Raw genomic sequence first — 25,924 nt, forward strand, 5'->3', positions numbered from 1 at the left:
GCGCCGCAGCCCTGCCCCGCCCAGGCATTGGTGCTTTGCGCATGCGCAGTAACTTCTCCTCAGCCCTAGCAGCAGGCGCCTGCGCCGAGGAGAGGAGCTGCCCCCGCTCTGCCACCCCCTCGCGCTCGGGAACCGGCGCGCTGCCCCCTGCCGGCCGGGAGGAGCAGGTACAGCGGGGGGTCGGGGCGGGGGGCGTTCCCGTGCCGTCCCCCCGCGTCGCCTCCCGAGCTGCCAGCCCCGGCGCCCGCAGTGCCGCAGCCCGCCCCGGCGGCTGCCGAGGTGCTGCGGGATGGGCCCCCGTGCCCGCTCCCTTCAGACCCTGTCGGGGTGCAGCGGGCGGCGGCGGGGCCCGCAGGTAACCGGCTGTGCGCGGGCGGCCGGGCCGTCCGGAGGCCGCTCTCGGGACGACTTCTCCAGGGACAGGGGGCAGCGGGGCAGGGTGAGGGCCGCCCTGCCTCATCGGCCCGGGAGGGCTGCGGTGGCGGGGCTGGGGGACGCGGCAGCGGTGCCGCGGCGCACAAAGCCGTGCGCTTGGGGGGGCGGCTGAGCGCTGGGGTGTTGCAGGGGGTTCAGCCGAGAAGCTGAAGGCAAGGTGACTTTGCCTGCCACCTCAGTGGAATTGAGAGAACTAACCTGTTCTGCACAAAGCTAAAGCCATGCAGGCTGGTTTTGAGCAGAATTGTGCCTCCAAACGTCAAACAGCAGAGTTCAAACCAGGTTTCTATTTCAAAACATCATGTTAGGCTTAAAATTGCTACATAAAACAGAGCAGTATGACTACTGATGTTTTGTTTGGGTGTTTTTCAGAGTTGTTATCTTCTCCAGATTTGGTCAGAGTTGCATGAGTCAGAAATTCAGAAGAGAAATTAACAATTTGTTTTTTGAACAAGGAATGTAGTGAAGGCTTTTTTTCACCCTACTTGCATTCTTTGGAGCTGTGTGTATTGTTGGTGTGTCAACACAGGTACCTAGTGGTCAGCTGGCTGCTGCTAAATGACTTGTGATAGGGCTGGAATCTACTGCTTTTCACTCACTGGCATTTTCTTCATTCGGCACTCTCTTTATTAAATGTAAGGGATGCTAATTATCTTTACAATTGCTACATCTTGCTCATAGTTGGTTGAAATCAGTTGGTGAATTCCAGAGATAGTAAAGGAGGGTGCAGATGGGCAGACAGCGTGATCGCAGAGGCTGGGCTTCCTTCAGAAACCAGGCAGTACGTGGTGAAAGGAAAATCCGTACCGATTTCCCCCGTTGACTGTGGTCACCTGGCACCACTGTCCACATCTCCCTTGGGGTTCTCCAGGAGCTGTGCTGAGGCTGCCAGTCAAAAGTTGACTTCCCTCACCCTTGGCCTTCAGTAGGCTTTGCAACATGACCAAAAGCATAACTTGTTTTAGGGTTTGCCTCCAGAGACCTCAGTACCAAGACTCCAGGGACTGTGTTGCGAATGCCCTTGGGCAAGAGTAAATGTTTCCATACCCGCGATCTTCTGCACAACCTCCTCCTTGCAGCAGGAACACTCCCACGTTTCATTAACTGCCCACATACTCCATATGCTCGTTCACTGAAATAAATACTCCTTAGCAAGTATCCCTGCGGCAAATGCAATATCCTTGGTACCCAAGACACAACTAACTCCTCATGTGCAATCCTTTCTATGCCGGGGGCACCTGCACCTCAACACCATCCAGGCCTTACTGCAGATCTTTCTGGGAATATTATGGTGAAAAGCAAGAATGAGAGGAGAGAGCTGAGGCTTTTTGGCCTCTGCTCTGTCCTGTACTACTGATTGTTGATATGGCCTTGTTCTCTCCATTTACACTCTTCATGCATTTCTTCCCTTTTAAAATTAGGCCAATAACATGCTCCTGGATGTTCCTCCTGCTGCTTTCTACTGAGTAGGAGAGAATGGCTCAGTTCTTGTCACAGGACATCTTCAGCTAGTGAGAGGTTTTTCCCTCAAGCAGGAGAAGGTCATGACCATGGTGCTGGAGGCTGTTTCACCCTGTTTTCTTCTTTGTGTTCTCCATGTGCAGTGTTAGTTCAGACATGGAGTCTTGGAGCCACAGATTTGATAATTTATGCATTTCCCTCCAGATGACAAGTGGGATTTGATGACAAGTGACTGATGACAAATGGGACTTGAGGTTCTTGAAGTCAGGCTACATTTCAAAAGGGAAGATGCTATAGCCAGATGTCCAATAAATACTAATAATAGAGGTGTCAAATAAAAGATGTATTAAAACCCACTTTAAACCAAATTGATGTGATGCTGTATAGTGCAGCTCCATCTGGTGACTGTGTCACACTGATAAACAAATGTTCTGTTTATCCAAAACAAATATGCCAACTGCAAAGGTGGCAGATGCTGCCTGCCCTCGTGACAGGTGGAAATCAGACAAAATCCAGATTGTACCACATCCATGGGTTGCATTTATTATCCAAACAGGACACCAGCTGTCTGCTGCTCAGCATAACAGAAAAACAGGCAAAAGTTCTCAGAGTGAAGAGTAATTTTTTCTGTGTTCAAAATGGCTGAAATGCTGCGGGGATCACAAGACAACCACGCAAATATCAGCTCTTGGTTTCCTGCCTGGCTCTCGGGACTGTGTCAGCATCCAGCCGTGTGCCAAAGCTTCCTTGTGGCACTGTCAGTTACAAAGGACTTGCACTTTACCCGTATAAAGTACTGTATAGCTGCAGCCCTGCTGCGTTTGCACCCACTGTGAGAAGACCGTGTGTCTAAAGCACGCACGGGCTGTAGTAAATGTTGGGGCTGGTTCTTCCCTGGGCTTTTCGCAGCTCTTCCTGAGCACTAGTTGTCTCCTTGCAAAAACGAGACTTTATAGCTGAGCTGCCCAGTAATCCCTGATATGGGATATTGTGGGGGAATTGCAAACTAGACGATGATACCTGCTGAACATCCTGGCTGGAATTCCTGGGAGGAGGTGTCACAATTACCAAACAGGAACCACACCCAAAGAATCAGGTGCTAAACACACTCACATTTAAAGCCAGAGGGGACACTCTAGTACGGGCTATATGTCGTGGGCTGGGAAATATCACACCTGCACTGATCCCAGAAACAGGTGAGCTATTTGAGTGCCTTCCCCCAAAGGAGCTCTCTGCTTCCTCTGGAGGGTTGTTCCAAGGCACAGGCACTACCTCTATTAAAAAGAGCTTGTTAGTCCTCACATGAAATTGTGTGGCATCTACCAATAACTTCCAATTCTGCCTTCTCTGTGAGGTTTAATGAGTAAAGAAATTACATGGAGTCAATGACTCACTTTATGTCACCCAAATCTTCCCCAAACAGCAATCAGGTCTGGGAGATTCCAAATTCTGCTGCTGTTCAGCAAAAGGACAAATACGTATATACTTTTATGCATTTGAAATAGCTGGCTTTTATTGGCACTCCTCAAATTTTATGCTAGAGGATTACTCTCCAGTGTAGTCTCAGCACAGTCCCAGAAACTAACACGTCTGGTGTGACTGTAGGCTCTGTGTGATCTGACTTTTTATATGCTTTCTAAATTGACATGGGCATTGACAATAGTTAAGTAAACAGTGTCTATAAGTAACCTATGCAAAGCAACATAATGAAGCAGGGGAAAAGGATTTTCTGAAGAATATTTTTAAATCACTGTTAAACAACATCCAGGCTATTTCTGACTTGTGGAGCTAGAAGAATCATTTAATTCCTGATTTAGGAGCTAAATTACATTTGTCAGCTTTGCCTGCATGCTCCATTTTACTAGGCATGATCATCTAACGATGATTTTACAATGTGTCATGATGACTTGGTTTTCTCCAACCTTTTTACTGTGAGACTCAACACATAGTCTGATGCCCTGATAGCAAACAAGCCACATACAGCCAGTGTTTCCCATCCCTGTGATCAGTGCAGTCAGCTCTATGCAAGAAAATTTCTGCTTGCCTGGCAAGCATGCTGGAAGTTGTTGGCCCACACTTGTATACAGGCTTAGTAGGATGTTTGGGGAGTTTTAGTCTCTTAATCAAGCGCCTTCTGAAAAACATCTTGTTATTACTTTAAGAATAGAGGTATGGAACCTTGTTCCCCCAAGTGCTGCTGAAGGACTGTACTGGTAAAATGAGTCCATAGGGAGCCTCAGGTCAAGGTGTGTCTTCATGTATGCAGCATCAGCGAGCAGCATATACTTATAGTTAAAAGTAACAGTCGGAGAAACTTTCCGCTGTGCAAAAGACCAACCGTTGGTTTCTGAGGCATCAAACAGCTCTGGAGACGTTTCTGGGTTTTGTCTTATATAATAATCTGCAATTGACTGTTTTCAGTCTGATGGCAGCAGCATCACTTTTTCCTTTTACTCCTTTTTAGTGGAAAGTACATATGATTCTGCAGCCTTTTTCACATCCTCTTTAGTGTGGGCAACAGAACAGAAACTCTCTCTGTTTATCTCCGCCGGTGCACTCAGTGCATGAGCTGTCCTTCAGGGACACATCGTTTGTGTTCTTGGCATCACAAATCCCCCCCATCTCTGAAGCAGGGGCTGGTAAGTGGTTATCACAGCGATTATCGTATCGCGGTTTGACACTGTGGCGCAGCAAAACCCCAGTGCAAACGCTGACCCAGCTGACAGTAACCCGACTGGCAACTCAACTTTTGCAGCGGCTGCCAAAGACACAAACCTGCGGGTATGTCCCTGCGGGCTGACGGGGTGGGGGGCTGGAGGAGGCCGCAGCGGGGCCTGACAGGAAACCAGAGGGCGTGTGGCTCCCCGCTCACCTAGTCACGCAGGGCGTTGACTCCCGGGAGCTCGCTCTCTGAAGGCGGCGGCACAGCGCTCAGAGGCGGAGGCGAAACGCCCGCCATGACACCCGCTCCGCCCCTCAGCGCGCCGGCGCGCAGTGCATGCCGGGATATACAGTCCTCCCGCCGCGCGGGGGCTGCCGGGAGCTGTAGTCCGCGGCGGCGGGGCGGGCGCTGGCAGCCACGTGACGGTGGCGCGGCGGTGGGTGGCGGCGGGGCCGCCGGGATGGAGATCGGGCCCCGCCAGGAGCGCGGGGAGAGCAGGTGGGGCCGCGCCTGGGGGACACGCCGGGGGGGGCCGGGCACGGGCGCGTGTGCGTGACACGCCGGTGGGTGCGTGTGTGGCGGCAGGAGGTGTCAGCGCACCGGGGGACAGGGGACGCGGGGGAGGCGTGACACGGGGTGGGGGGCGCGCAGTGGGCAGGGCGCGATGCCCCGCGTGCGTGTCGGTGCCGGCGCCGTGGGGGAGCGTGTGTGCGCTGAGCCGTGCGCTGTGTGCGCGGGCACCGGGACGAGCCACGCGTGGGGACGGGGTCTTCTGTGCGCACGGGGGGTGCATGCGTGGGGTGACGGGGCGTGTGTGCAGGCGGGTTATCCAGGACACGGCAGGAGCGCGGGATGCGCCTGCAAGAACACGGGTGGCAGCGGTGCTGGTGTGCGCCCGGTACCGGGGAAGCGCTGGGGGTGCCCGGGGGACCTCGCCTGCTGCGTGGGCAGGGGCGGCAGCGTGTGTGCAACACCCGGGGCATGGATGGAGGGGTACCTGCGGGCAACCTGCGAGGAAGCAAAGCCCCCCTGTGCTGGGTGGGGATCGGCGCTTTCAGAGCGTGCCTGCTGCCCCCGGTTTGGTCCCTCGTGGGGAGGAAGCACACGGTGGGGTGGGCTGTCAGAGCAGCATGTGGCCATCACCCACCCAGGACCAGTGCATCGCTCTGCTCCCTGCCCTGGCCAAGTTTTTGGCTGCCAGAGGGCTTGTGACAGCCACAGACGTGTGCCCTCAACACCTGATGCTCTGTCGTCACCATGTTGGGACAGCAACGCTCCATGAGCAGCTACCCAGCCTCTGCTTCGCACGCCGTGTGCTTAAGGGCGAAGCCATCCCGCCCTGATGCCATTCTGCCCTTCTGGTGGCTCTGCAGCTTTGCTGCTTTTGGGTCCTGTCTCCTTACCCTCTTCTAGGTGCTGAAAAGAAACCTTCAGCTTCTCTTTCTTTCTGCAGGCGAGGCCCTGCACGTGGCTGCTGGTGAGAATGGCTGTGCTGTGGTGGCTTCACCTCCATGGTCTTCATTTACGCTTTAGGCACAGTTTTTCTCGTTAGCATTTATAAAAGCAGCAGAGGTGGTTCCCTGGAGGTGTTTTGATGATGAGTCCTATTTGCTTCAGGTTTTTGCATGTCTTCAGCCTTCGCTCTGTGCTTTGGTTTTGCCATGGTGCTCAGGAGCGCAGGATGGGTGTTGGATGGGAATGGGAGTGTTGGCTGGGGAGGAGGGAGCAGCTGAAACTTGATATGGGAGAGAAGCATTCCTTATCTGAGGGGCGCAGCTAGCTGCTCTGTTCCTGCTAGCAATATCAGCTGGGAAAATGTACTCGTGCTTTTAAAGCTATAGTGCAGGTTTGGGGTGCCTTTTGATCTGCAGGGTTCAAGGTGTTCTCCCTCTTTAGCTAATGCTTCACACCCAGCAGGTTCAGAAGGGTAAAAGGAATTGACTGCATTCACCTCTTTTTCTTTCCAGAATCATCTTTGTGCATTTCCTTGCCTTGGCAAGTGCACGTCCTGCACTACCAGACTCAACCATCGTGTGACTAATAGGGCTGACGTGGTGCCACCCCCAGCCCTCCTGTGGGGACAAGGAGGGCATCGTCCCCTCTGGTGCTGGCACACGAGGGGTTTGTTTGTTCTGGCTGTCACTGATGCACTCGGGAGGATCCTGGCATGGGCCTTGCAGAGCCGTGTAGTCCTTTGTGCAAATGGTTTAGCATTTTAGTTCCTGGCGAGGTGCTGTTTTGCTGTGGGTGGTGGCTGTGACTGATGGCTGCCTAAGGGGAACCTGCCCTGGGAGCGATGGAGGACGGTGAGCGGCTGGTCCCAGGGAGGTGGGTTGTGTTGGGGTCTGCTCTGCCTGTCGCTGCCTCTGGCTGCCAGCATGCTTGTTGGACACCATCCCTGGTCCACAGGAGGCTTTGCCAGGATGAGCAGGCAAAACTATTTGCTGGGAGAAGGCTAAAAACCACCTTTGATCCCTATTTTATTCCCTCTTCCTTTGCTAGTGTGGAGCAAGGGTGCTTTGGCAAGCAGCAGCTCTGGGCTGCATTTGCTGGGGGAGCCTTTTGTGGTTGTGCCCACTGGTTTAGCAGCAGTGCAAGCAGCCCTGTGTTTCGGTTTCCCAGCCAGCCTGCTCGGCTCTCCCCATCCGGCGCTGCTGGGCTGGCAGAGCTCTCTCTTGGCTTCCTCTGCCTCATCAGCCGCTCCCCGTGGCTGCAGATGAATTGCACGAAGCCTGCCTTGCTTATAATCCCATTTCCCAGCAGTGCTGCGCCTGCTGGAGGAGCAGGCGGGGGAGCCTGGGGAAGGGGCTGCTGGTTGTCTGGGAGACCCGGGCTCGGCGAGGCGGGAGCAGGCTGTGCGCAGCGGCGGGTTCCGCGACGCCTTCGGGATCCGCAGGAGGAGCTGACAGCTGGCACAGGAGTGTCCTTGGAGACCTGGTGGAAGTCCCTCCACGACCTCGGCATCCTCAGCCCGATCTTTTTAGTGCCCTAAGAAGGATCGAGAAACTCCTCCAGGTAGAGGACAGTTCAAGCCGCCATTGCCGAGTGCTGCCTGCAGAACACAGACAGAGACACAGCAGATGTTGTTCACAAGAAAAACAAGCTTTGTTTTTTTTGTTTTTTTTTGTTTTTTTTTGTTTTTTTTTTGTTTTTTTGTTTTTTTTTGTTTTTTTTTGTTTTTTTTTAATACTAGCTACCTGTGCAATTCTGTTTTGGAAATAACTAGGGATTTGTTTTACCTGAGTCAGCAGCTCGGCTCCCTGTTTCGACCGTGAGTCACCTTTGCTGAGTCGGACCAAGAGAAGTTCATACCCTTGCCAGCATGGAGGGGCTGAGAAAGCTTTATGTGAGCAAGCAGCATTTCCCTCTTGTAGTCAAGCAGCATTTCCCTCTGGTAGTCATCAGCACTGGCGTTAAGCCATTTCTTGCTCCAAGGCTGGATTCTGTCTTTTATCACTCCAGTGCAAAACATTCGGTTCTGTTTGGAACAGTTCCTGGTGGCAGGTTGATGTTGCTGTACCTGAAGAAAGACTTTGTGGTGGTAAAGCAAGGAAACTCAGCACCAAATTTATGGAGCTGGTGGCTAAAATTGGAGGCTGGATAGAGGTTGTGTTTAAGAGAAGCGAGGGGTACGACAGAGGTCTCAGCAATGCGCCAGCGATGGCCCCTGCAAACACCATCGGCCCTTCTGACTGCGAGAACCAGGCTCTGCTGGAGCAGGAGAGCAGAAGCACGTCAGGTTCTTGCAGGGGAAGCTCTGCTCATGTACTGTGACCTCCCTGGGGTGTGTTGCTCACTTTGCCCTTCTGTACATCGGGATGTTTTCATGATGTGTTATGAGATGGGCCTTACCTTATCTCAGGCTTTCTTTAGCACTAGCAAAGGAGAAGTCTAGTTATTCAGGAAAAACCAAGCAGATTTCTTAGTGTTGCTCCAAACATCTGCTAAAACAGGGAACTTGAGGGCAGCTGAGACTCAGGCTTTTGCCAACCCTTCTGGCAGCCCAGGCTCAGGCTCTGCCAGTGGGAGGGAGCAAACTGCCACTAATTTGGGGTTAACCCATGAGTCCGGTCAAAGCTGAAATGTGGTTAGCTGCGCTTGCCCTCGATGTCCCGGCCACCTGCAGCCAACTATACGAGTCTTCATTTCTTCATCCTTGTGTCACCATATGCTTTTCAGCATGAACTTGGTTCCAGCCCAGAAACAGCTGGGTTTTGGACATCAGTAGGATCTTGTGCATCCAACTTGTCAACTGCTTTGGGCCAACAGGTCCCATGGGATCCTTACTGTCTTACAGGTGTTTAATTCACTTTTGGTAGCTTCTGAATTCCCTCTGCAAAAGTGCTTTCATTGCACTGCCTGTTCCCTCTGTGGTTCTGAGTCCAATGTTTTAACATTTTGAGGTTATTTTGTTCGAGGCTTGCTTAACCTTAGTCTCCCCTGTGTTAGGAGGGAGAGTGTTGGATCCCGGTTTCCTACCTCTGGGGAGGAACTCCTTGAACAAGACAGATCATTTGGTAAGGCACAGCTCTGCGTGTCCTACTCCCGCACCCTCGTGTGCATCGCCTGCTTTTTATAGCGTGAAAGAAAGAACAGGGAGTTTCCCTGACTCACTGACTTGGAAGATCCGCAGCGTCGCCGAGCTTTCACTTGCGTTTCCTAACTCTGAGCGTTAGATTTATCTTGGGGAGGAGCTGGTGAGCTTTTGAGCTTGGTGGCTGCAGATGGTCTTTGACCAGGGAGCGATGATACTGCAGATGAGGGCATCAGTAGATGCCCAGAGTGGCATCACCAGTCCCTGGTCAAAGATCATCTGCATCCCTCAGGGCAGGGATGAGAAAAGCCCATAAATTCAGAATAGTGACTGGATTGGTTTTCTGTGTCTCCCTGAGCGGGATCTCCTTCAGGAAGCCGCTTGGGATTGATATTTGTGCTTTCTTCTTCAGTCTCTCCTGAGACAAACCCTGACTGTGCTTGTTAGTCTAAGTACATCATAAAGATATACATCTTTATGCATTACAGTGGTGTTCTAGAGCTCGTGTGCTGTCAGGGTGACAGGCTTTGCTGGTGGCATGAGTTGGCTTCTGCATGGTGTAAGCGTAGGTGAGCATTGAACGTGGTGAGGTTTTGCTGGGGAGACCTCATGATGGGAGTGGGAGCTTGAAGTAGAGCCACTATTTGGTTATCTCTTTGTTCACTTAATCAATTTTGCAATAACAAACAAGTTGCAGAAATAGAATATTGATGAGAAAAGCTTGGTTTTAAGTATCAGGATTATGTTACTGCTTAGTGCCTTTGTGCAACAGGTGTGCAGTCCACACTTTCATCCACAAAGATGAAAATGTCAGCAATTTTAGTTAATGTTGTTTGTTTTAAAATTATTTTCCTTTGCTTTCTTTTGCTTTGGAAATCCAGTTTGTTTTGGGTGATGAGAGGGATTAATGTCTGAAACACTGGCTTGTTTCTTGCCAGCTGAAAAGCTGGTATTTCATTCTGAGTTGTTATCCCCAGTGCTTTTCTTACACACCCTGCAGAGGCGCGTTTTTTTGGCATTTACATCCCCAAATATACTTTGCAACATTCCTGTTGTTTCTGAGGGAGTGGCTCCTATGTGAATACGTGTTCCTGACAGCCGCTGTTCCTCTGGCAACGCTGTCAAACAGCTTGAGGGAGATCTCAGTCATCTAAAGCTTCCTTCTGCAAAGTTGCTTTTGCATAGGCAAATGATTTTACCTCTCTGCACCATCACTCCCACTTTATGGCTTATAATGGTGATTTCTTGTTATACACAGTACAGCCGAGGGGCTTGATATCAATCAGAAATGCTGTGCGAGCTCTAGAGTACACCTGTAGTTTGCTCATCTCTGTCCAGAATGTGATGAACCCTGTGCAAGAAAATCAACTGGTGCCCACAGCAGCTCTGGGGCCAGAGAGCAGCTGCAGAGGTGGGGATGCAGGTGATGAGTTGCCGAGCTCGAAGGGGAGCATCTCTGCATCCTGACGGTGCCGGACCGCTCGAGCAGTGTGTTTTGCACTCTGTAAATGCAGGAGCAGCATGGCCGGTGTCTTTTAGATGTGTTGGACATCGTGCCATCACCTTACAGCTGCTGTGCTCCTGATGGGCCGATGCTCTGAACAGTCTCTGATGTAGGGTGTGAGTGAAGCAAGCAAGAGGCTGGCTGGGAAGATGTCCCCCAGCTTTGTTCGCCTGTACTAAGCAAATGGTGTGTTGCAGGAGTCTTTGTTCTGGCTGTCTCCTGAGATCACATTGGTCATCACAAGCATCATTATGATAGGGCCTCTTGTCCACAAACTGCACGGGAGACTACAGGGAGATATAAAGTCCTTTAGCTCACCTTTGCTAGCTTCTGGACCACCAAAGGTTTCAGCCTCACCTTGGAGAGAGTGCAACACTCTGGTCCCATTGTGAAGCTCCTCTTGCTGTGTATCTGCTGCAACTCACTGTGTTCTTCTGCAGGAAGGAGCACTGGAAGCTTCTAGGCAATCTGAAGACCACAGTGGAAGGTTTGGTGTCCACCAGCAACCCGAATGTCTGGTCCAAGTATGGCGGCTTGGAACGGCTCTGCAGAGACATGCACAGCATCCTCTACCACGGGCTCATCCACGACAAGGTAGGTCTTTGTCCTGCCAGCACTGCTGTCTGTCCTGCCAGCGCTGCAGTCTGTCTGTACCAGTTTCGGTGCCTGTCATGAGCAGCAGCAGCTTGCAGCTTGCTTCAGTGCTCGTAGAGCGAGTACAACGCTTGTAGCAGTGTTAGAAATTATTGAAGCAGGGACTGAGCTTGCCTGGCGATCGCTGTGGTTGTCAGAGGGACATGGGTGCGTGTTCTTTCTATCTCATCCACCTTTGACATAGTTTTGCTAAGTACCTGCGCCTCCCGCGCTGAGGCCATCTCCTCTTCCCCTTCGTCCTGCTGCAGCCGAGCAATGAAGTTGCATTTGCGATGAGTCAGGCCCATATCGTGTGCACTTGGACAACTTCCCAGCCAGGACTGGCAAGAGAAACCTCACATCTTTAGTATTTCTGGATAGCTGTGTTAATAACAGGAGCTGGCAGCTGAATCCACACTCTGCATGAATGGGGTCTCTCTTTCCAGGCTCTTTGTTCCTTGCAGTTGCTCACCCAGCCATTCCCTGCTTCATGGCTGCCTGGAAGAATTTCTCTTTCCCACTTGTGTGCAGAGACCTGAAGATCTCCCCTTCACCTTGCAATTACCACCACAATTAATTTACAATGGAAAGTTGCAGTGAGTCTGCAGGGCATGCCTTGGGACAGGCTTCCCAGCGGCTGGCTCTGCTACCCGGAGATCAGCAGAGCGGTGAGCGATGCAGAGCAGCGAGCGATGCAGAGCGGCGAGCAATGCAGAGCAGCGAGCGATGCAGAGCAGCTGCCGGCAGCTTGCACGGGCCAGCTTGGTCCAGGACAGGAGAACCGCACCTGTGCAACACTGCACTCCAGCTAATAAGGCTCCAGGAAGAGCCAGCAGCTCAGCCCAGCAGGGTGCTTTGCTCCCTAAATGTATTAAGTTTGCAGCCACCTCTCGTTATGGCATTTCTCTGTTCCTGTTAGTCCCCAGCAATGCAGGCCAGGGAGTTTTTGGAGATCTGCGGACAGAGGAGATGCCTTTGGCATGTGAGGAGCGCAGTGCTTCCTTCTGACAGATGTGCTATTAATAAGCTTCAGGAAGTGAGGCTGAAATGCTTTATACTTGTCTGTTGGTAACTGTTCATGCCAGACCTGTGAAGTGGGATGGTGTGTTGCCATCCTCAATGCTTTTACTATGGGCAAAGGCAGCTCTTTTACCTAGAAATGCCTCCCCTGCTCGAGCACGTGTGAACCAATTCAGCTATACAAGCTGCCAAGGGAGGCCTCTGAAAATACAGCTTCCTGACATCAGTTTTCTCATAGTTGCTCCAGCAAAACACTTCCTTTTACTTATTATTTTCTTATCAACTTTTTTTTTTCATACAAGTGGGAATAAATAAAGGCAAAAAAACCCATGTGTATGTCTAAGGAGAACTAGAGTAAGAGGTTTTTAAACTTTTGAGCAATTTTTATTTATTTGTGCAGAAAACCTCAGTTCAATCTAGAGGACTAAAACGGGCATGTTAGTTCTCTAGTTTTAAAGAAACAAATCAGCCCTCCCAAACAAATAAACCACAAAACCAAGCCCATTCCTCTGATGCTTGTGAAAGAGGAAATAGAGATGGAGGAAAAAGAAAAAATCAGCCTTTTGGTGAAGAGAGACATTTTAGGGCTGTGTTTACAGCCGGTGGGGTGGCGAGGAAAACAGCAACTCTGCTGCAGTTCCTCTTTAATGTGAAGAATAACTAAGAAAAAGAGCAACTGATAGTCTGAATAAAGCTGAGGCGAATAGCAGCAGGGAGCTGGTAGAAACGCAACACCGGTTTTCTTACCTGGCGTGCTCAGCTGCTCTGGTGTCCTCAGTGGTGGCTTCCATCAGGAGACAGCGGTGGCTGCTGGTTTTGCTAGGAGGTGTTTCCACGTTGCCCTCTGTGTCTCCTCGCTGAGGTCTGGCTCTCGGCGCTGTCAGGGCTTCCCTCCAGGTCCTGCTCTGGCAGGGAGGGGAACAGTGACTTGAGAACTTGGTCAGCCTTGAACTTGGCAAACCTTCAAAGGACCAGGGACACATATGTGACATGGCCACGCAGAGTGGTTGGGAGGACTCAGGAAGAGCTGAGCCCAAAAACACGCTTTGTTGTAGGTGCAGCTGGCACCTGTGGTCCGTTCCTGTCTCCTCCATGTGCCCTCACCTGCCTGGCAGCAGAGGTGCAGCTTCTGCTCCCCGATCCACCGATGAGGTGCCCTTGAGATCCATATTGCACTGCTGCAGGGGTGCGAGCCCTTCAGTGCCAGGGGATCTGTTGTGTGGTTGCCTGTTGGCTGACCACGACTCAGAGGTCACCGTAGGAGGGACAGGAGACAACTTACCTACATCAAGCCAGTGTTTTTTTCACTAGATCCCTTGATCTACAAAACTGCGTTACACACTTGTGTTGTTTCTCTGTAGAGCAGCGCTGCTCTTCCTCTGTTTGTGTTCTGGCCCCTCTTGCTGGGATTGGGTACTGTCCTCTCATGGTAGCCTGGGACTAGTGGGGGATGTTGTTGTTGAACTGGGATGTGTGTGGTGGTGTCTAACGGTGCCTGTCCCGGGCAGGTGTGCTGCAGGCAGAAGGATTACTGGCAGTTTGTGAAGGACATTCGCTGGCTGAGTCCCAGCTCTGCTCATCACCTGGAGAAGGTGGGTTCTGGTGGGGTGGCTGCCTGTGCACAGTGGGGATAGTGGCGCCTTGGCTGATACCCTGGCATGCATAAAGTGGTTTCACGGCTTCTGGAGGCTGAAGCAGCCGCGTGTTTGTGCACAAGCCACGTCCTGGGAACTCAGCGTGTCTTGGGCTGAGACAATCGGCTGCTTATTTCTCCCAGGCCAGTCTCCAGCTTGGCTCGGCTGGCTGCAGCGAACATCTCCAAGGGAACCAGCACAAGCAGCTCTTGTGTGTGTGCAGGGTGATTCATGCATCTGTGCAAATCTCTGAAGGTCTGGGCCGTCCCGTTTCTGGGTTGTGCCCTGACCATTTGGTTCTTCCATTCCTGGCTTGTGCGGACCGCTGGCGCATAGGGATTTTCTCGTTCTTTGGCTGCCCTGTGCTGACGTCCATGGCTCCTACTGTGGCTGGGCACAAGGGACTAACCACTGGTGGTCCCTGTGTCCAGCCTGCTGCGGGGGGATGTGGGGTGTGACCCCAGTCCAGCTCTACAAGCTGCAGCAGCTCAGCTTCCCCAGTTAATGTGTCAACAAGAACATGATGGTCACCACTGGGGTCAGGTTGGATTTGGGAGCGTGGAGTCCCTCCGGGTCAGGCGTGAGGCACACGGGTGGGAGAGTGTGCCGGAGAAATTCATAGTGCTGGTGGCTGTGGGAGGACTTTGGTCACTGGCTGACCTTTGAAGCCTTGTTTCTCCCTGGTGGCCGGGAAGCTGCTGGGACACGTCCTTCCCGCTGGCAGTGACAGTTATCGGAGGGGGAACCAAAGCCGTGCGGTGGAACAATCCCTGCTCCCCCCTTGCCTCTGCATGCCTTAACCTGTGCCTGGCATCCCTCCCCAGTTCATCAGCCTGCAGGAGAGCGGCCAGCCCAGCCCAGAGGGCCCGGGGGACCAGGCCATCGCGCAGCTGTGGCTGCAGCACAGCCTGCAGTGCCACTGCCTGTCAGCACAGCTGAGGCCGCTCCTGGGGAACCGGCAGTACATCAGGAAATTCTACACAGGTAAAGAGCAACGGGCCTTTTCCTTCTTATTAAAAAAATATCTAGCTAGTGGTGTTTCCAAGCCACGTGGGAGGGAGGGGGGATGGCAGAAAAAGTGGTTTGTGTGTGAGCAACCAGCACTGTCAAACCTGGTGAGAGGGATCCCCCCTGACCAGCAGTTTTCTCTCCCCAGACACTGCCTTCCTGCTCAGTGACGCCCACGTCACGGCCATGCTGCAGTGCCTGGAGGCTGTCGAGCAGAACAACCCCAGGCTTCTGGCTCAGATTGACACCTCCATGGTGAGTTGAGGTCCCAGCTTTTCCACCTGGCTCTCTCCAGACACCAGCTGGCTGTGGCTGCTTGTGCGAGGTCTCATTCAGGGCATGTGGAGCCAATGGACAAGGGGCTGGACTTGGAAGTAGCAAAAGGAGCTCCAAGAGGGGAGAAGAGTGGTGAACTGGTCCCTGAGCTGCTGGTGTGAGCCTGGTGGGGGTTGGGGTGGGGAAGATGGCTGTGTGGAGCCTGTAGTGAGGTACCTCACACCTGGCTGGCATTGCGGATTTGAGTATGAGGACCTGAGGACTGGTTCCTTGTAAAACACACCTCCAAGATATCTCCAACAGCCTCAGGTTTCAGAGCTGGCAGGCAGAGCTGCACAGTTGTAAAGGTCAGCCATCCTCAGAGCGGATGGACAGCACCAGGACACCTGGGTGCCCCCTCCTGCTGGTGACGCCAGTGACCCCTGTGCAGCCCTGTACCAGCTGCCCCCTCTCCAGAGGAGGGGAACAGCAGCTGCTTTCTTTGCACAGAGCTCCCCAGAGGAAGGCAATTAATGAGGCTTCATTAAATGGGGGCTGTGTTCTTTCAGCTGGCTGGCACGTCACTGCCATCCCTGTGCGCATCAGGTCCTGCTGCTGGGACAAGAGAGCTGTGTGACCACGACGCTGAAGGACACGAGAGCCATCTGCCTGGGGCGCTGGGCTGCCTGGATCGTTTCGCTGGGAGCCTGGTAATTTCCTGATGGGAGCCTGTGGTGTAGCTGCGAACAAAGAGCCGCTTCCCTCCTGCACCGCAATGCCTTTCCCTCCCCATCCTCCTGCCCCCAGTGCTGCCGCATCCCTTGCTGGCTGCTGAGCAGGCACTTGCAGGTCAATTCCTTTCTCTTGCTGCTCCTTTGTCATGTAGCCCTGTAAATGCTGATTTATTAATGATGCCACCTCTCTTCAGCTTACCAGGAAGAGTGACATTCCAGCTCCGGTGACCAAGAGTCAGAGCCTGACTGCCCTCCCTGCGTCCCCGTACATCCCCGCTCCAGGCTGCTCACAGCAGCGCTGCTTTGGGTCCTTCTCCAGCCTGCACCATCCAGCCTCGTCTGGCCTCTCAGGTAGCGAGGGTGGGCTGGGAAGCTCAGGATAGACCCATAAAAGACTTTGCCTTTTTTTCTGCTCTTGGGTTCATTGTGGTGGATGGGTGCAAGAAGATGTCTGCCCACTTTGGGAGGGAGATCCCTGGCTTTGCTTATGGTGGGTAGGCCACAAGCTTATTGCTGTAGAGTGCTCTGCTTGTGCCAGGGTTTGTGACTTCCTGCTCCTGTCTCTGTCCAGACAGGAGACCAGCGAGCTCCTCCATGAGCTCCGGTGCCAGCCAGCCGCAGGAGTGCTGCCCGTCCAGCCGGTCCTCCTTCAGCGAGGGCAGGTCCCCCTTGGAGCAGCCCGGCTCTGTCAGCACCTTCCACGTCCCCTCACCCAAAGACCCCTTCTCTCTGGCCAGCGAGATGAGCTCCAGCACCACCAGCCAGAGCGAGGACACTTGGACAGGCAGTCAGGATGATCCGCAGAGCGACGCTAACGACGGGCCGGAGTACCTGGCCATCGGGAACTTGGGGCGCCGGGGCCGGGCATGCAGCAGCGCCAGCACCAACAGCACCAAGAGCAGTAGCTCCAAACTCTTCTCCTCCAGCAGCTCGCAGAAGCTGGACTCGGTCTCATCCCTGGGGGAGCAGGGGGCAAGCGGAGGTGGAAGCAGGGGCCTGAGCCTGTTGCGCCGGTCCAGCTTCTCAGAGGGACAGTCGTCAGCTCCCCAAAGCATCCTCAAGAAGAGCCACGTGCGCTCGCACTCCGACACCAATGTGGCTTCGGGGAAGTTGCACGGTAACAGGACGGGCTTTCTGGGATGGTTTTGGGGTGTGGGAGTCCTCGGTGCCAGAGGCTGATCCTGGCAACCCCTGCTCCACACTGGAGAGATGGACTGACATCTTGCTTCCTGGAGTGCCCTGGGTCTGGCTGTTATTGATATTGGCAGCTTTTACCAAAAACTTAGAAAATAGCAGCAATGTCATGGCATTAGCTGTCCTGCTTCTCTGCTGGCCATGCCTGGCTGGGGCATGACACCATGGCAGGGCACTTGGGCCCATCCTACTGGTAGATTGTCATCCTGCTGGTAACCTTCTGGGTTCTCCTGTGCCCTGGAGTGGGTGAATGCATGGTGGGAGTGGGATGTGATGGGACAACCAGTCTGGGGGAGTCTGCCCAACCAGTTCTGTCTTCATGGGAGAAGTGGAGGTCCTTGCCGAGTAGTAACAAGTCTGTCTCTGTTTTCTCTTCCTTAATGCTGCCCTTCTCCTCCTCTGTCTGCCCAGGAGGCCTCAGGGATATCACCATTATAATAGAAGATCCGGTGGCAGGTTTGGGAGCCAGTATAACAGCTCTTCATCAGTGATCATTGCATCAAGTCAGGATTTCCATCAACCCATTACTGTCCATTTAGAAAACAAAAAAAACCCTCTTCCTTCTGCCCCAGCTGGTGCTTTGAAGGGTGGGCAGGTTTATGCATGCGACCTGGCTGAAGATCCCAGCTTGTTTTTTGGGAGCAGTGGACCAGACCCAGAAGGGTGCCCAGCTCCCCTGCATGGTGTTAGGGAGCATTGGCCACCAAGTCCCTGAGCTGTGATCCCTACCCTTCCCTCACCCCACCACCTTGGGAGCCAGGACAGGAGAGGAGAGGCTGGAAGGGACCTCTGGAGATGATCTAGTCCAGCCCACCTGCTTAAGCAGGTTCACCCAGAGCAGATCACACAGGAATGTGTCCAGGTGGGTTTGAATGTCTCCAGAGAAGGAGACTCCACAACCTCTCTGGGCAGCCTGTTCCAGGGCTCTGACACCCTCAAAGTAAAGAAGTTTCTCCTCATGTTTAGGTGGAACCTCCTGTGCTTCAATCTGTGCCCGCTGCCCCTCGTCCTATTGTTGGGCACCACTGAAAGGAGTCTGATCCCATCCTCTTGACACCCACCCTTGAGATATTCATAAATATTGATGAGGTCCCCTCTCAGCCTTTTCTTCTCCAGGCTGAACACACCCAGCTCTCTCGGTCTCTCCTCATAAGAAAGGTGCTTTAGACCCCTCATCATCTTCGTAGCTCTCCGCTGTACACTCCAGTCGCGGGGGTTTCAGTCTCCTTGAGCAGTTCTCCGGTCACCCAGCTGCTCCATCTGGATGCTGTCCATGGAGCACCAGCTGCTGTTGGTCCAGCTCCTGGCAGTCCCCGCTGGCTCAGCCCAGCTCAGACCTGGACTGTGGTGTGCGGTGGAGCAGAGCCCTGCCCACAGCCCGTGCAGGTCACCTTGGGCACTGCAGACCCAGCTCCAGGGTTGTGTGCAGGGAACCCTGGCTTCTAGTTGAGCAAGAGCATGTCCTTCAGATGCCTCCTTTTGCTGTTGTCCAGGATGCTTTGCAGGGCTGGGAGCCCCACAGATCCCCTGGCTGCTCAGGTTTCCCCTTGTCTCCTGGCTCTCTGCCCTGGGGATCACTCTTCCCTCAGAGATGCTCCAGCAGGATGAAGGGGCTGGCAGAGGCCCTTGCTGAAGGCTCTTGCATCCCCCAGCTCTGCCAGGTGTTAAAGAGAGGAAGGCTCAGGACTTGACTGCTCCATGGCTCTCATGAGTTCGTCTCCTTCTTTCCCTTTCTCTTCTCTTGCCTGGAATGCCCCTTGAGCTTTGTTCCCTCCTGGGCCTGCGCTCAGCCATGGCACGGAGCAGGAGGGTGTTCCTCCTTGCTTCCCATCCGTTTGTGCCCGTCTGTGTGATGTTGAACCCCTTCCATTTCACCCTGTGCTGTGGGCTGGGCACCTTGGGGATACTGATGTCTCTCTGGTGTTGTCTTCCCTTTCCAGAGTCCCATGGCGATCCAGGCGGAGGGAGGAGGCCGGTCTGTGCTTCCACCCAGAGCAGCGAGCTGAGCACACCCAGCTCCCTCTACATGGAGTACGGTGAGTGCATCCAGCCTCAGCAGGGACTCTCACTCCTGGTCAGGCTCCTCCATCAGTTGTGGTGGCCTCAGTTGCTGGCACCTGCTTGTGAGATGCTGGTTGGGCACAGCAGCACGGGGTGAGCAGCAGGTCCTTCCATCATATGTTTGTCTCTTGCTTTTCTAGACTCTGGCCAGTACATGAGCTCGGGGGAGGGGATGTTCAGAAGACCCTCGGAAGGGCAGTCCCTCATCAGCTACCTCTCTGAGCAGGACTTCGGCAGCTGTGCAGACCTGGAGAAGGTGAGGGAGGCAGCAGCAGCCTGTGCGCGTTGGAGAACGTGTCTCACTGCAGGTTCAGTGATACTTCCTTCTGGGGGGAAGATAATCCCATAGTATTTCCTGCTGTAGAGGTGTGCACAGAACTTCAAGGCTGAATTCCTCAGTGGTGTCTGGCAGCCAGGACCTGTCCATCCAGCATATGTTAGGTTATGGTTGGACTCGATGATCCCGAGGGTCTCTTCCAACGGAAATGTTTCTATGATTCTGTGTTGGGGCTCCTCAGGGACATGTGCTGACTCCCTGGAGGGGATGTGTTGCACACCCTTGTCGTAGGATGCCCCTTGTGTTTTGTGCCCAATAAGGCTTTAGTCTCTAGGTCCTCGTGGAAGAGTCAGGTGTCGTGGGGCTGTCAGGGATTAAGGTCTTTCTACCACCCTCCAAGAGTAATAAGCTCTTCCCTATTACAGGCAGGGAACAAGATTTTACCAAGCCTTCCTAGTTTTTCCATGGTAGAGCCTTGAATGCTTTTGCTCTTGCCTTGCAGGAGAATGCCCACTTCAGCATCTCAGAATCCCTGATCGCTGCCATTGAGCTGATGAAATGCAACATGATGAACCGGCAGCTGGAGGAAGAGGAGGAAGACAGCGACAAGGAGATCCAGGAACTTAAACAAAAGATTCGCATCCGGCGCCAGCAAATCCGCACCAGACACCTGTTCCCTACCTGCCAGGAGATGGGCTCAGACAGTGGGTGATGTCTTTTGGGCTCGTCGAGTAGCGGGATGTGGGTTTTCTGCAGGTTGCCTGTCCTTATAGCATCCTGCCTTCCTGCCCATTCGTGGGAAACAATCATATTGCTACCAGGGTGCTGCAGAGATTTGTGAAACTGCTGCTATTGAAGACCATAATGGGACTGATGTTGTACATAGATAACACTTGTGTGCTGCTGATGCTGAGTTACGGAATTTAATTTTTAACCCGTAGTGTTTTCCATCCTTGACCTCTCCTTCCCTGGCCTGGCCATACCTGGCTATAAGCTTCTCCCTTAGCTATCAGTGACCCTTCAGACCACTTCCATTGATGACCTGGCTTGTTGCATTTCTCCCAGGTCTGATGGCGACAGACAGCGGGTCCCAGTTCAGCTCCCATGGCTCCACGCGCCTCTCTGACTCCGGCTCCGCGGAGGATGTGGAAGAGTACGAGATCCGAGGTAGGAGGGAATGCTTGCACTGGCCTCTTGCATAGAGACAGGCTTCTCCTTGGTGTGGTTGTGTTGAGGTCAGTCCTGCCGAAGAAGAGCATGTCCTTCTGGCCTTCAGGGCGGCTTTTCCTAAAGAAATGGCTGAATTCTGAGCATGGGCAGAGCAACCAGTTTCCTTCATGTGATGGCATGACTTTCCTTCAAAATCCTCTGTAACCCTCTAGCTTTCATGCCTCTGAATGGTTTCCATTTCATGGCCTGGTTTCCATTTCATGGCCTGGTCCCCACAGCGGCTGTCACAGCTGGAGAGGGATGGGAGAGCTGCTGTCCTGATCTCCTCCTCCCAGGCAGAAGGAGCAATAGCTCTGACCATTTATATCTGGGGTGGCAGTGCTGGGTGCCGGTCACATCCTGACATGTAATACCTGTAGTCTCTGCTCCTGGCAGCTTGGGTGGCTGAGCTTATTGCCCGCAGGAGACCTGTCTGGCTCCCTGGGTGTCCCTTCAGAGCCTTGTTCATCCTCTGGGGTGGATGACTGATTTCTCAGCAGTACCTCCATCTCACTGACTTTAAATAGAAGGTGGAACAGTCCAGTCTCCAGCTAGAAACTTCTCATCCCATGACTGTTGACAGCAAAGCTGTCATTTCAGTCCCTGAGGGCTGGATTTTGGGCTCTGCTTTGAAGCCCATGGAGGGTTGTGTGAATTCAATTCTGGGCTTCTCTTGTGCGAGTGCTGCTCTTGTGTTATGCCCTTTCTCTTTGGCCTGGCTCAAGCACTGAAGTCAACTGTTTTGTCATCACCGTGTTATACAGATGGTAACGATGGATCTAACCTGATTCAAATGTCCAAGGACGGCCTCTCAGTGTCAATGGCTTCCTTGTTCTCAGGTAGTACCCGCAGTGCTCCCCTGCGGCATGCGTGCGTGTGTGTGCAAGGGGGGGGCGTGTGTGCACCTGCACACTTCTCAGAAACCTGCCTGATTTGGGAGCTGTGAAGTGTCATCCAGACGTCAGCAAGAAAAGCCACAGCAAGATGATATGGCAGGATGGAGCAGAGAGGAGGCAGAGCTCTGCCGTGCACTCCATTCCCTGGGGCGTTTTGCCATGCAGTATTTTGGATATATCCTACCTGTCTGCTGTGGTGAAGACCTGGCTTGCCTGGGGTAGGGCTTGGTGGGCCGATGGCTCAGCTTTGTGGCTCTGTAGCTGCTGAAGCTGAAGGCTGGATGAGAGCAGAGTCCTCTGCAATGTGGGACCAGGTCTCCATCCCAGGTGCTTTGGGGACCATTATCCTGCCTGACATGGCAGAGCTGTTTTGCTGTAGTTGTGATCTGAACCACAGTCAGCCCTTCCTGTCCTGCTCAGACTTGACTTGGAGAAGAATCCTTCCAGAAAGAAGTCCCGGAGGGAGAAGTAGTGGGAGCAGACAGGGCGCAGGTAGTTTGTTCACCCTGGAGACCCCAGGCACCAGGATCATGGGCAGCCAGGTCTTGCTTAGTATTTTTATTGCTTGCAATACTACTAGATAGTTCTTCTGGTCTGCTGGCAACATTTAAATAACCTTCATGTGCTCCCTCTTTGCTTTAGCAAGTGCACAGCCTACGTGGGCTGCTGCTGATCTCTCCTGTCAGGCGTTTGTCACCAGCACGTTGCTCCTGATGGAGATGCTGGTGCTCAGAGCTTCCTCATCTGCCCTGCTGTGTCCTGTGTTTAATCCAGGCTCATCCTGGCCTGAACCTGGCATATGGGGGCTGGGGTGACATCCTTGGGTTTGGGGGCTGTTCAAGAGTCTATCGCAGCTGGTGAAAGCGTTGGCAGCAGAGGTGGTTTGGGCAGCTCACTCAAGGCATTTGGGGAGTGTCTGCAATTAAGGGAGCGGTGGCACGATCCCAGTGCTGGCCCCTGCGGGAGCTGGGGGTCAGGTGTGGGTCCCTCTGCCATCCCTGAGATGATGGCAGCGTCTGAACGTGCTGGCTCTGCCCCCCATAACGCGTGACCCACACTGTGCTGTGTGTGCTCCGCTCTTTGCTCGTGTTTCTCGTAGTCTAGGACCATGTGGTGCCTTCCTGCACAGAGCTGAAGGTACCAGGGCATGGCAGCTGTGTCTGACCAGTGTCATACGTGGTCAGGAGGCTCTGTTTGCCTGAATTCCCTGTTTTCTGTAGCCAGAATTCCATTTGCATGATGTAGATGTGCAGATTGCTTAGCATTAGGATGCTTTCCTGTGCCTGTTTCTAGCAATGGATGTCAAATAAGGAGGGTCAAGCATCCATGCTGAGCTCCACTACATGAGTCAAGTGGATGTCTCTTTCTCTGGAGACATTCAAAACCTGTCTGGACATCTTCCTGTGTAACCTCATCTGGGTGTTCCTGCTCCGGCAGGGGGATTGGACTGGGTGGTCTTTCAGAGTCCTTCCCAATCCCTGACTTTCTGTGATTCTGTGATGTCAAGAGGATGGACCAGACTCCTTTCAGTGGTGCCCAATGACAGGATGAGTGGCAATGGGCACAGATTGAAACACAGGAGGTTCCACTTAAACATGAGGAGAAAGTTTGTTACTTTGAGGGTGCCAGAGCACTGGAACAGATTGCCCAGAGAGGTTGTGGAGTCTCCTTCTCTGGAGACATTCAAACCAGCGTGGACACCTTCCTGTGCGATCTGCTCTGGTGAACCTGCTGTAGCAGGTGGGTTGGACCAGATGATCTCCAGAGGTCACTCCCAACCCCAACCATCGTGTGATTCTGTGAGTCCGGGGCAGCCCTGCTCTTCCTGGGTGAGCTGACAGTTTGGGGGTGTCTGTCTCTGCTCAGCCAGGCTGCAATTCCCTGGGCCATGGTGTGCGGTTGATACCTGGCCAGGAATGATGGGCTCTGTGTGGGTCTGTGTGGCCGATCTACATGGGGTGGCGGAGCAGAGACCCTGAGCTGTCCCTCCCCCAGCCAGGCACTGGGCCACTGAGTTGGGGAAGCTGCTAGCCTGTGTTTTGGGGTGGTGTGTTCGCTGCAGACACCATTCCTATAGCTCCCCAGAGGTACAAAACAGGAGACGTGCTGAGCCGAAGGCTGTGGCATTGGCCTCTCTTCTGTCCTGACCTGTAGTGCTTTCCCCTCCCATGCCCGTCTTCCCTTTTCCGGGAGTCTGTGATGAAGCAGAGTTTCTGCCTGCCTTGCACTGCTGGAAGAGTCTCCCAGGGTCCTTCTGCCATTCAGATGAATTCCCTGTCGGGGTTTAGCAGCAAAACCTGCTGGAGTGAAAGAAAGAGATGAGTGATGAAGGTACCGCTGGGTCCTGCCTGGTACCCAGGGCTGGCGCCGAGGAGGAACGTGGGGCAGCTCAGGGCTGCTGGGAAACTGATGTGGGGGGCAGGGAGCAGGACCCCAGTGTCCTGCTCTTTATGTTGGACTTCTTCCTTGGGAGGGCAAGGCAGGTCCGTGGGCTCTGCAGAGGGCTGGTCCCCGTGGCTGCTGGCCGCTCTCTCATGGATGCTGACACGTCTCTGGAGTGTTGGACTCAGGCTGCCAGCCCCAGCTCTGCAGTCATTGCCAAGCTGTGGCCACTGTCTTGTCTTATGGGTTGGAGTCAAGTAGAGAGAAGGGTTGTGCATCCCATTGCTAATCCTTTGCGGCATCCATACTGTGTGTAGAGAGCTACTAAACCTTCTTGCTAACCTTGCTGTCCTGCCTTCCTGGCTCCTGTGTGCGTACTGGCCATGTAACTGCTAGGATTTGGTGTGTGACCCGTCCTTGCAGCCACTTGTCTCCCCAAACCCCAGGCTCACTGTTTTCACAGCATCCCACCATGTCCTTCCCTTGTAACTCCGACAGGCGACTGATTAGACTGCACCTTTTCTCGCTGCTCCATGTCACTGGTAGAAGTTGATGCTGTAGTTCATGTGCCTTTGAACAGCTTGATGAGTTTTGCAGTGAAACTTTGGTTTGAAATTAGTGTGTCCCCCTGCCTTGCCTTGCCTGCTCCATCTTGTCTGTTTGTGATTCAGATGCAGACATCAAGAGGAATCCAGACTCCAGCAGGAAGTCCTTTCTCTCCTCAGAGTCCATGTACGTCTTCAACTTGTGGTGGGACATCTTGGTACCAAGTTCCCCTTCCTGCCCAGCTCTGCTCTTCCCTGTGCATCAGCTGTTGTTTTGCACTGGAGTGGACATCCCACCAGCTGGGTCCTAGTCTTAAATTTGAGAAGCAGCACCTGGGGTGATCAGGATCATTCACATGTTACATGAACATGAGGTAGATAGGATGGGAACTGGTGTTGGGAGAGATCCTCATACCTCCTGCTAGGTAAGAGGCTGGGGAGGGAACCTGGCATAACCTGGAGCATCCAGACTGGCTGCTGGCTCGCTGCTGGCTCTGAGCCTCCCCTGCCGTCCTCTCTCAGCTGTTACACTACCTGGTGCTGCCACTCCTCTCCATCCCTCACTGCAGTGCTGTGGCCCAGAGGTGGAACCGCTGGCACACAGTGATGCTCACAGACTCTCTGTGCAGTGCAGCAGCAGCTTAAACGTGAAGTGCTCAGTCCTTTCGTGGTACTGCCCTGGGGGGGAGAGGTGGGAGCTATAGCGGGGTAAACCACCTGTTCTAAGCACAGCTGCTGTATTAATGCTCTGAAAACAAGACCCCTTTGGGATGCAGGGACCCCTTTGCTCATTGGGTGAGATATGAAGCTGTGTCCATGCTTGGCAGCTTCTAGGGTGGGTTGGTACTGGGGGGGCGGTCACTTTCTGGCTCATACAGACATTGGGTCTCTCTTTGCAGCTTCCCCTGCAAACAGGCGCAGGTTTTGTTAAGTAAGATATGTTTTGCTTGCCTTTCTAAACAGTTGCAGTTGTGCCCTTAGCCAGCTTTGCTCAGGGGCGCTGCAAAGACAGAGATCAATCATGTACGTCAATTCTAAGCCTAGATGTCAGTGCAGAAATAAGGTGCCAGAGTTGAAGGGAGCATCTTTGGCTTGAGCTGGGACCAGAACAGGGGTTGTGAAGAGCGCAGAGCTGTGAGACCTGATACTAACCACTCCCTTTGCTGTCTAGATCCCACTCCTTCCTCAATTCCAACTCGGCGGAGGCTGTGGCCATGGGCTTGCTGAAGCAGTTTGAGGGGATGCAGCTCCCGGCTGCCTCTGAATTCGAGTGGCTGGTCCCCGAGCACGACGCCCCACAGAAGGTAGGGGTGTGAGTCCCTGGTCAGCGGTTGCATTTGATCGCTCTTCCCTGAACCCCTGGCTTCAGCCCAGTGCCCAGAGGCTTTGCTGGTCCTAGTGATCCCTTTGTGGAGCTGGAGGAGGGGTTTTGTCCATGGTCCAGAGATGAGTGCAGCTGAGTGGGGCTCTGCCACTGGAG

At 53.5% G+C, this 25,924-nt stretch overlaps 1 protein-coding gene across 3 annotated transcripts in view; it reads left to right on the forward strand.

Moving 5' to 3' along the window:
• The first annotated feature begins 76 nt into the window (after nucleotides 1-76).
• RUBCN (rubicon autophagy regulator) overlaps nucleotides 77-25,924 on the forward strand; it is a 31,913-nt gene continuing 6,065 nt past the window's right edge. The window contains exons 1-15 of one of the 3 annotated variants that reach the window (XM_082056925.1): nucleotides 77-167; nucleotides 11,037-11,190; nucleotides 13,758-13,841; nucleotides 14,708-14,867; nucleotides 15,040-15,146; nucleotides 15,716-15,856; nucleotides 16,075-16,231; nucleotides 16,452-16,997; nucleotides 19,015-19,110; nucleotides 19,276-19,391; nucleotides 19,915-20,116; nucleotides 20,478-20,579; nucleotides 21,386-21,460; nucleotides 24,571-24,631; nucleotides 25,616-25,748. In XM_082056925.1, coding sequence (XP_081913051.1) covers nucleotides 11,152-11,190; nucleotides 13,758-13,841; nucleotides 14,708-14,867; nucleotides 15,040-15,146; nucleotides 15,716-15,856; nucleotides 16,075-16,231; nucleotides 16,452-16,997; nucleotides 19,015-19,110; nucleotides 19,276-19,391; nucleotides 19,915-20,116; nucleotides 20,478-20,579; nucleotides 21,386-21,460; nucleotides 24,571-24,631; nucleotides 25,616-25,748 — 2,019 coding nt within the window. In that variant the 5' untranslated portion in view covers nucleotides 77-167; nucleotides 11,037-11,151. Of the gene's footprint in view, nucleotides 168-807; nucleotides 5,057-11,036; nucleotides 11,191-13,757; nucleotides 13,842-14,707; nucleotides 14,868-15,039; nucleotides 15,147-15,715; nucleotides 15,857-16,074; nucleotides 16,232-16,451; nucleotides 16,998-19,014; nucleotides 19,111-19,275; nucleotides 19,392-19,914; nucleotides 20,117-20,477; nucleotides 20,580-21,385; nucleotides 21,461-24,570; nucleotides 24,632-25,615; nucleotides 25,749-25,924 lie in introns of those variants that run through there. The other 2 variants (XM_082056923.1, XM_082056924.1) reach the window with 2 other exon arrangements.

This window comes from Streptopelia decaocto (assembly GCF_964273445.1).
Source record: "Streptopelia decaocto genome assembly, chromosome: 6".
NCBI lineage: Eukaryota > Metazoa > Chordata > Aves > Columbiformes > Columbidae > Streptopelia > Streptopelia decaocto.